The following is a 10,493-nucleotide window of genomic DNA, read 5'->3' on the forward strand; positions in this document are numbered from 1 at the left end:
AGCAACTTGAGTCAGCCGAATTTCATGACATCGCATTAATTCCACAATGAATACCTTGTCATGTTAGCTAGTGAGGGTACCCGTGCATAAACTGCCACTACAAAAAATTCAAACAATTCCATGTGTGGACGGTCTGATTTGAGGGGCATTTGCAGCTTCTCTAACCCATATATGAGTACCAACCAACCACTTTGAAGCATACAGCAAAGCACATACAAGGTAATGTCCATCATCTCTATTATTATGCATGCAGTATCCATGATGCATCCTGTATACTCTACAGTCTGAAGCATGTCAAATCAGGCATGTTATCACAGGCGTCGACAAACATAATCACATACACAAGTAAAAGCACACTCCACTCATCACAGACACACTATTTATCAGTACACGCTGATGAAACGAAACTACAACAGTTGGGGATTACATAACGAAAAAGTAAATGCATCCGCTAATCCAATCAGGAATGCAATCTGTGTCATTCCATTTGCTCCCACGAACCTTACTCCCAGGAGGCCGTTCCCCTGGTTCCACGACCCGGAGATCAGGTCAAGCCTACAGGCATTTGCAGACTGGCGGAACAGAGAGCTGTTGGACTCTTGGACGGATCATAGGAAGTTTTATAAGCCTCATTTTAGACGTAGTTACATCACCACTTCATTACAAGCGGGAAATAAATCAGCGGTCATAAACTTAAGCCTGACTCCGCCCCTTGCAGGATAACGGCCTATCCAATATCTTTTTAACCTTTGACAATATCTGTATAACTACTTTACTCCTTATGGAAACTGCTACCATTGTATACTCGCAAACTTCTCAATCACATGCGGAAACCATTCTTTTTGCAGTCCTTCCACTAGCGAAAAAACCTTATGAGTCACAATAATCTCATACAAATTTCTCATACTAAACTCGTATCGATCTCATATAATCTTATACAAATACCATTCAACGTATGAGAAATATGTGAGATTATATGAGAAATCTGTATGAGGTTATTGTGACTCATACGAATCACTACATTTTTGCGTTCTCTAAGACTTCATTTCTATGCTTTAAACTACCAATCCTTTTCTTCCCTTCCCTCTACACGGCTTATGAATTTGTTTATTTCTATTCGGATATCGTAACCTTTCATTTGTTCTCCGACCTGCCCTCTCAATATTGCACATGTCCATGCATTTTTTCTGTGAACCTCTATGTAGGTTAAATTCAGATTCCAGGCTCAGGTTCACCGGCCCCAGCACTGCGAGTTTTTTCTTAGAAGAATGGGGGAAAAAAAAAAAAACGAACACCAAACAGGCCGCACTGCGCCTACTCGCATGGATCCCGAATATCACTCAAGCGCAGGAACTGCCGCACGTGATTCAAACACTCTTCGGGCAGGTCCGCCAATTGCGTCTTGCCGCCGTCACAACGGTTGCACTCTACAGAATCGCGCACGACACCTGCAAGGCACATGAACTCTGTGAAACGCGCTAGTCGGCGCGCACTCTCAGCAGTCAATTGCTTTGCGGTCTCTCTCTGGATGAGCACCACTGTCTCAAGCTTTTCAATTAACACAGGGTACCTTAACGTGGTTTCAAAAGCTTCAGCGCTGTACTTAGCCCGGATTCCCGTTACATAAGAAGCAGCCCGCTTTGCTAAGGCCCGGTTCCTCTGCAAGATGTTTTGAATGCGCAGGCGCTCGCTCATCATTTCGCCGCCACCGTAAGGAAACATTAGTAGCTGAAGAGTATGATTGTTCTCAAACTCGGGAGTCATGAGTTTCGTGACAAACTCTGTGAATGCTTCGGGGCACGGAGGTCGAAGTTCGAACTGGCGCAGGGTCCTGCTTCGGTGCAGAAGGCTTGCCAACGGTGCCATGTCAAGGCCACATTGCGACGAGAAGCGAAAAGTCAGACCCCTGATTGTTGGGTTGCGGAGAACGGCATTGCATATAGCGGGGGCGCACAGATTCCAACAGTCGTTGCAGCACCTGCGTCCAAACTCCAGCGCCAGGTCTCTGATGAAACGCGTCCTCTCGATTAATTGAACAATGGCCGTTGAACATGGCTCCGTTTCACGCGTTGTGCACAGAATGGATGACACTTTCAAAGTGACATCCGTGATGTGACCTGCCATCACACGATTTCCATCGATGTTGAAGGGCAGGGCAACAATGTCTATGCCTGGATACTTCAAGGTGAATTCGCTGTCTACCAGGACCCTTTGCTGCAAACTAATTTCACTAATAAAGCTGCACACGTGCAAAGCGTTCTCGTTCAGATCTCTCATCGTGAGTCGCTCCAGAGACTGATTCCTAGCCAGTGCTCGCAGAAATCCCTGGCATTCCACGGAACAGAAGGCCCACATTGAGAATGTCAGTTCCTTGAGGGATATCCCATCGGCCAACAGCGCCAAAATCCAAGGTCTCAAATGGTCAGTTACTTCATAATGGGTTTCCTCGCAGACAGGGCAGTACTGCAATAAAGTTGGAAACTCTTCAAAATCCTCCAAATCTTCGCTCCCCGCATCAACGGTTGCATATGAGAGGCAGAAGTACTTTAGCGTTTTGTTGCGGTTTAAAAGAGTCTTTATTGGCGTGGCATAATGGGGATCGAGTGAGGCAATCTCAAGCTCTAACTTGATTAGCACTTTGTTATCCGAAAGAGCAAGGCAGATATTGTAGAAGTCTTCAAGCAAACTAAGAGGTGGATCACTTAATGTCAGTGATGTGAGCGACCTGCTTGTTCGCAGATACGTAGTAAGACCAAGATCCAGGTTATCCGGACCATAGAACCGAGAGAGGTCATCGAAAACTTCTCTGCAGATGCTTACAGTCGAACTATCAAGTGAATCCTCCAAAAAGAGGTCACTAGCATTGATCTCTGTCAAAGAAGTGCCCGCCAGTATGGGTGCGAGTGCGGCGACAAAGGCACCCTTTATGTGCCCATGCAATGAGAGAGATTCCAGCTGTGTCAGGGAAGCTATCGCTTTGGCCAGGTGTATCAACGAGGTCCTCCGCTTAGGTGTCAACATCGCCACTGTGATTCTCTTCAGCTTTCGGCTGTTGAGAATCGCTTGACACATGATGTATGCGTGATCCCTCATGACGTTGTCGTTTATAGTAGCCTCGACCACGCAATGGTGCAAGGTCAGCAGTTGGTGCAGGCAGGACGCTGCTCGTAATTTCTCTTCCCACGTGGCCCAACGTGCGAGGAACATGCCGTCCCTCGCCCACACGAGGGACAGTTCCGAAGCGTACATCTCCTGAAGTTCAAGCCTGAAGACCCAGAGGATGCTGTTCCAAGCTTTCAAATTGTTGAAGATGTGGCACAAGTGGCCTTCCCGTTTCGTGCACGGCCGATGGTTGTCGATGGTCATACCATCGTGCTGAATGTGGCCCATGTCTTCGAATGCCTGTGGCGGTTCCCCTACCACAACAGCGTCTTCTAGCATCTCAGCCGCCAGGAGGCAATGCTCGCCGGAACAGTCGTCGACTTGTTACCCTGCTTGGTATCACGGTACAGTCGGCACGTCAAGGGCAGGCCTGCAAGATAAGCATCAGGAGATGAGTAAGGTCAGAGGTGTCACCGCAAGGACACGGCACGTGCCTTCCTTAAAGGCATATAGCAGTACTTGCACAAATGGTGCTCTTTTTTCAGGCTGCGAACTCGCATATCGTATTGAAAAAAAAAAAAATTGGGGGGGGGGCGGGGGGGGGGGGGAGAAATAGGCAGCCGTCTACAGGGGACACTACAGGGTCCGCAGCACCACCTTCAATTGGCGAACATACCGCGGAACCACACTGCAAGAACTGGAGAAGGTGCTAATGTGGCTCCGGCACTGCGCTGCATCCACACTGCAGCTCTCCGTGGTGTTATCAAAATGATGACAATCGGGGGTTTCTCCTTGTGTAATCAATACCAGTTGCGCCCACAGATGGCGAACCCTCTCCGTTGCGGAGAGCGGAGGTCAGCCGTGATCGTCTATCGCCTTTGGAAACTTGCTGTAGTGAACAGTAAGACATTTTGAAAAGCAGTGCATGCCATTGATAGGAACAAGATGTCTCTAGCGAAATCTTAGCGCCCATATTCTTGAGAAGAGCAGTGAGAAGTGCACATGACTAGCATGTGCACCCTCTGCCACGCCAGCAAAAAACTATTGTTCAGAAGGAAATGTACAGGCCGTGGTGTGCAGAGCCCCTTGTTCTGAATGCCTGACACTGCAAAATTGATAAACTAAGAATTTTATAGAAATGATAAAGCAGCAAAAAACTTATATTATACAAATTAACAACGACCGAAGCGCTTTTGCCGAGATTTGCGATGCATGTGAGGTATTGACGAAACTATATTAAGCAGGAAGTCGTCATACCCGCATAGAATGCAAATTAAGTCATGGTACATTTTGCAGGTGTAGCAAATCCTTACATTTTCGTTCGCTTACGGTATATGTGCAGGTGCTTGACGGTAGACGTGCACTAAACGTGCTACTATACTATTGCAACTGAGGTGTCCTGTATCCTGAATAAGGAAACACAGTATACTTCGAAACATCGCGTTTTCTTATAAGAGCTTTGTCGACGTTCATTTCTACCTTAATTTGCATGTCCCAACCATACAAAAGTATGTAGAATGTTTTCGTGTCAATCGCGTAACTGTTACTTGTGATAATCTGACAACAGCTGCAAAACGGCGAGGCGTCTTAAGAACAGCTTCAATGACTACTTGCTTTTACGCGTAGGACGAAACCTCGTTTAATGCGCTCCAGATCTTGATGTATCTATATTTAGGTGAGCGACACACCTCTCATCTGCTGGGAGCGCTCCCGCACGGGTCCGTTACATGCCAGGAACGAGCCGCGCATGATCTCTCAAAACTGCTACAACCTGCGACACAACAGTTGGCTTTTCTCAAAGGCCTGCCTTTCGTGAAGTACCATGAGGGCCCGCAGCTGATGAGTTGCGCGATGTCAAGCACAGAAGCGCGGGAAAACGAGACACGTAAGTACTATACGCGCCCAACCTTTCTATCGGTCCCATCACGAAATTGCACTGCGTGAACTGATCGCATTCAACGCTTAAAGCGCAGATTTAGTTACAAGTGAGATAAGAACTGTGGGTTAGGAAAAATAATCACATATTTATTAGGGACATTTGAAGACCCCTTTCTTACGCTTAAGAGTACAGCGACAATTTCCTGGGCCTCTGCACAGGCACGCACTGAAAGCAAAGAATGGGCCAACAGCGAGACACGAGCAGCAGGACGCAAAATATCAACATTATTTCCCAGCGGGCTATAAGGAAAACAATACAAAGCAAATAAAGAATAGAAAAGTGAGAAAACACTATCCGTCAGCTTTATACCGCACCATACCCGATTGTTTTTTCTTTTTTTGTATAGTTGTTGGAAGATATACATGCGTTGGTAAAGCACAGCTGCAGAGAAACTGACTTTTTCTCCAAAATAAAGCTACTGGAATACTGTGTAAACGAAATAAACTCGAGCGAAAAAAGTGTGTAAAACGGAGTATTCCCGAACGTTACAAACGCAAGGACGCCCTTATTGCATAATGACGTCCATAGTGCATTATAGCTCTAGCTGTGCGGACGTTCGCAAAAGTTGCAGAAATCTCACAGTCTACTTATTTCTTTAGTAAGGAAACGAGCCCAATAAGTTTACTGAAATACAGTTTCTACACGAAGTTCACTACTAATTTCAAACAAAGCATAATTAATGAACAGTTTTCTAACCGCTGCACTGAGGCGAATGGTTCAGAAGAATGAGCTGGCTCGTTTAACGCATGCGGTTTTTTGTTTTGGCGTTCATGCTGCACACGCATGTTTAAGTTATTATTCCTGTCTTTAGAAGCTTCTTGAGCAGGATAGGACACAAATCTGTTGAATTAACCGGCTTATGTGCGCACCGAGCGCGGCTTCATGAGTATGCGGCATGCCCGAAAGAGTGCGGCACGCCGTCTGCTAGCGCTGCCCCCTGGACTCCTCGAGAGGGCGCATGTTTGTCGCTACCTTTAAAAAAATGGAGGAGCCTTACTCCCGCGGGGAAAGTCAGGGCTTTGGCATCGGGAACTTGACGTGAGTGGATGCATCCTCGCAGGACGCTTCCCGCCAGTTCACCCTGTCGGGCCTCGAAGCTTGTGCCATGTCCTAGCGTGGGCAAAGATTAGCCCGTAACCTTTCCGGTGAGTCGGACGACCTAGATTAATTAGCGTGTGTTCATTCCATTCCATTCATTCCGAAACGTGAGTCACTCACGCTTTGGAATGTCGCAGTTACGTCATAGAAAGAGGTACTGGCGATGCCAACATTTTAGCGCGAGAAACTGGCTCGCGTGCTCTTCCAAATGCTGACGCCACTTGTTACGTGCGGCTCGCGGCCCCTCGGTAGCGTTGGCCTGGCGGCTCCGTGGCTCGGCGGACGGCATCAACGGTCCCAGCAAAGACGAGGCGTCTTCTAACGAAACAACCTTTACTACAACATCATGAAGGAACGGGCAGAGAAGCTGACCCGGAGAGAATACACACTCCTACACAGCTGGTGTCTAGCGTCGTCTCTACGGCGCCTCAATGTAGTCTCTCACGCAGTTGTTGTGGCTGCAGGAAGAAGGAAAAGAAAATGCACTGGCCTGCTACTGGCTCTGTAGCTGAGCCACCTCCGCTGCCTCGTGCAGATAGAAGAGAATAAAAAATTGGAGGCTTATCAAGGTTAAGCCCAGTGGATGCGAAGCATGTTAAGCAGCTGCCTCAGTGTGGATGGGGCTAAGTAACGAAGACGTGGTTTTAGGTTAATCGTCGTAGGCATCTTGACCGCATACACGCCCGGCGCAAAGACGCTGGCGCGGTTGCGGGCACAGAGTCTGACGCGACGGCGGGCGCGCGCCGCTTCATCCCTGGCGTGACGTCACATATCACGTGACGCAGCGATGGTGGCGCCGCCGCCGCGTCGCGCGCGACGGCGCGAACCGAAGCGTGGAGGCCTCCGCCGGGCGACGTCCGACGGCGCGATATGAGGCCCCATCTGCAGCCGGTGTGACGTCATCACGTGACGTCCGACCATGTGATCTCACTTCAAGGTCAATGGTGGCCACCGCCGGGAGGCGACCGACGGCGCGATATGAGGCCCCATCAGCAGCCGGTGTGACGTCATGTCACGTGACCCCACTTCAGGGACAATGGTGGCCACCGCCGGGCGTCGCGCGAAGGCCCGGAACCTACGTTAATATGCTTCGCATAATAGAGAAGAATGAAAAGGAAGAGGGAAAGAAAGACGCGCGCCCCAACAACAGCCGTCGTCCACCACCAGCGGTGGCGTGTGCAATGACGGCCTACAACAAATAAAAATTGGTGCCAGGCTAACCTGCAAGCGGCGGTGACTGTACCAGCCCCATCAGGGGATATGAGTCTGCCACTGCGTTTTATAGGTTTGCCAGTTCAGAGGGAAAGGGAGAGTCCTGTAGACAGGCGAGGGCGACGCACTCTCCCTGGAACGCCGGGCTAGCTAGCGTTTGCGCACACACACGCACACACACTCGGCGCGTGGCACGAACCATACATGGCAAAATTACTTTTGAAAAGGAATTAAATTACATTACTAATTACTTTGCTGGAAAGCTCAAAAAGTAATTAAATTACATTACTCATTACTGCTCCCAGAAACTAATAAATTACATTACAATTACTTCGACTGAGTAATTCAATTCCTTTTAAATTACTTTCTAGTTTCCGCCCATGCAAAAACTAAGTAAAGCTAGTAAACAAAACAGCAACTTGATCTTGAGACGCAAAGCACACACATTCTTTCTTTTTCCCGCCAAATTCCATCCCAGAGAGCTATTCCTTTCTTCTTTCCTACAGCACTTGCCATTACTAAAATAGGACAACAGAAAAAAAAAATACAACCAAAACAGAAGCATGGTCGAAAGATCGTGAAATGACCGGCGAACCCAGCGTCTTGCTTGCCCGGAGCTGTTCCCGCCATTTGAAGGCCCGAAGAACCTGTTATTTATTGCTTCCGTAGTCCTAAGAATCGACGTCGGCACCTTGTGCTCCCAGCTCAGTACTGCTCAAGCCACCGTGGCTCATGACATGGACCCTTCCGCCTATCTCTTCCAACCCCAAACCTCCCTCGCCCCGTGGTGACGAGTGTAACCAAGCACCACTGTGCCTTAGCCGACGCAACAGGGAGTGCCACTGCGCCATGCTCCCAACTAGTTCTCAATTCCGTCCTTCTTGCACCATCTGTCCCTTCTGCATTCTCTTGGCGCCTTGCATCCTACTTACTGCTTGGAGAATTGTTGCCATGGGATAGCCGCCACCCTGCTACACGCGAGGTCTCAGACGCACTGTTCTGCTCAATTCTGTCTCCTTTTGCTGATCTGTTACGCTGGCTTCGGCTTGCCGCATATCGTTCCTGCTTTTGTGGCATTCTTCATTTTACTTTAGTATAATTACTTTAGTAAAAGTAATTTTGAAAGGAATTAATTACTTTTGCTGCAAAATTACTGCCAAACGTAATTCATTACATTACTACATTACCGAACCGAAAAAGTAATTCATTACATTACAAATTACTGAAAAAAGTAATTAAATTACAGTAATTTCATTACTGTAATTCAATTACTGCCATGTCTGGCACGAACATGCCGAGACGCGCCCGCGGGAGGAAGCGTTGGGCGGCCGACTGGACGGCGCCGAAATGGCCGAAACGCTCCCTGCTTTGCCCGATGCTACGCGGTGGCCGCGTCAGCTGTCACACTTATCGGTGGCGAAACGTAACACCGAAGAACATTTTTGCAGCCTGTGCCCAATCACCTGACACATCGTATAGTGTGTATTTTCTTTTTCCTTGAGAGAGGCGCGCTGCTCAGTCAAAAGGCGCGATGCGGGGGAATGTAGAGCGAGCGCCGGCTCTGTGCGTTCGCAATCTTTTACTTTCGTCCTTTTTCCTCCGTTGGTTTAATGTGGTGGCTGGTAATCGAGGCGACGCTCCTCATTGTAATGAAAACTTAGAGTACCGTATGCGGGACCGCACATTTATCAAGCGCGCGCTTACACGCACGCAGTTTTGCAGTGGCGGAAAAGAAATAACTGTCAAGACTGATAGCATCTTTCAAGGGCGCGTAAATGTAGACAGTTGTAATCAAGCTGTGAAGTTATACAAGTTGCTGCTTAGCTTATGGACAGACAATTTTTTGTTACTATAGTTGTTTCACACAAGAGGCGTAATCTACGATGAAAAAGCGGCCCATTGAGCCAAGTATGCGCGCACAGAAGCAGGCAGTTAGCGCCATCTAAGCTGCCGCTCAGGCCAAAGCAGCCCATACCTAACTGCTGCGGAAAAATAAACGAAAGGAAGCAAGCGTACATGCCCCGTGTTTTACCGAGAGCAGCTCCAAGCAGTCACTGGTTTGAAATCGGGCCGTCTACGTTGGCTAGCCTACACGCTTCTCCTTTCATCTTTTCCGCACTTCTAGAGAGAAAAAAAAAATGAAAGCGTGCCTGCTGAGAGCTTTTCTCGCACAAGTACGGCTAGACGCACACCCCGCTCCAGCTCCCAAGGTATGCGCGGGCGAACGCACGCTGCGCACGTGCTAAAAGCTTGGTCGCGTGACATAGCGTGGTTGTAGCGTGGTCGACGTTTCTCACCGTCGCTGGCCAGCTCCTCGCGCAGAGGGTCACGAGGTGCGGCCACATGACGCATAGTTTGAACAAAAAACACCTAGATGGCGCCACACACTGCGTAGTGGACATAGCCAAATCCGCTGTTGCACACCGTAGTGCATGGAGCATTACTCATTCATAAAACCTGAGCAAGCCATTATATCGTCTATTTGTCCAGTACACAAATATCCTTTGTCCGTGAGAGACGCATATCCTAATAGCCACAAGCAAATCTCTCAACAGATTCACGAAACAAAGATATTAACAAATTGTGCTCACCATGGGATGGGCATCTGGCAGGCGGGGTGTAAAACTCGTAGCGGTACACCAAAGCCACCTAGTCGTCTCAGGTGACTGGCTAAATCCGTCCGGCTGCGTCGATGCGTTTACGATGCTGCAGCACACCGACGTTTTCGCGTTCCTGCAAACGACAACGATCACTGACCGACTGTTGGCGAAGAACTGCTCCAACTGCCGGCCGCCCCTCACAGCGGAATAGAACAAAACCCCTTAATAAACTAAACGTAGCGTCATATCACGGCGTCATATCCTCTCTCCTCCTCCTCCGGCGCCGCTGCTCCTCCTCTCGTATTTCGACCGTGGCTCCACCTCCACGGTGCACGACTAGCGCGCGCTCTCCGGAGCAGGCGTCGGTAACGGCCGCCTCGATCGGCGCGCGCGGCGCGCCGCGTCGTTTTGCACCGGTGGAAAGCGCGCGCAAACACGTGACGGCGCTCGGCTGGATGAATGAAATATAGGAGCGTTCCTTTTGAAAGGGGGTGGTAACAGTAGCAGCATGGTCATTTTTCTCCTTATATCTTCAATTATTG

At 48.9% G+C, this 10,493-nt stretch overlaps 1 protein-coding gene across 1 annotated transcript; it reads right to left on the bottom strand.

Annotated features, from left to right (window-relative positions):
* Nucleotides 1-365: 365 nt before the first annotated feature.
* LOC146173198 (uncharacterized) lies at nt 366-10,173 on the bottom strand. The gene is made up of 2 exons (XM_084585684.1): nt 9,943-10,173; nt 366-3,532 (listed from the first exon to the last, which is right to left on the bottom strand). Exon 2 carries the CDS (start codon nt 3,439-3,441, stop codon nt 1,315-1,317), a length of 2,127 nt encoding a protein of 708 aa, XP_084441810.1. The 5' UTR covers nt 3,442-3,532; nt 9,943-10,173; the 3' UTR covers nt 366-1,314.
* Between the last annotated feature and the right edge of the window lie 320 nt (nt 10,174-10,493).

The sequence above is a fragment of the Amblyomma maculatum genome, chromosome 11 (assembly GCF_055883805.1).
Source record: "Amblyomma maculatum isolate TAMU_Amacu chromosome 11, ASM5588380v1, whole genome shotgun sequence".
NCBI classification, from domain to species: domain Eukaryota; kingdom Metazoa; phylum Arthropoda; class Arachnida; order Ixodida; family Ixodidae; genus Amblyomma; species Amblyomma maculatum.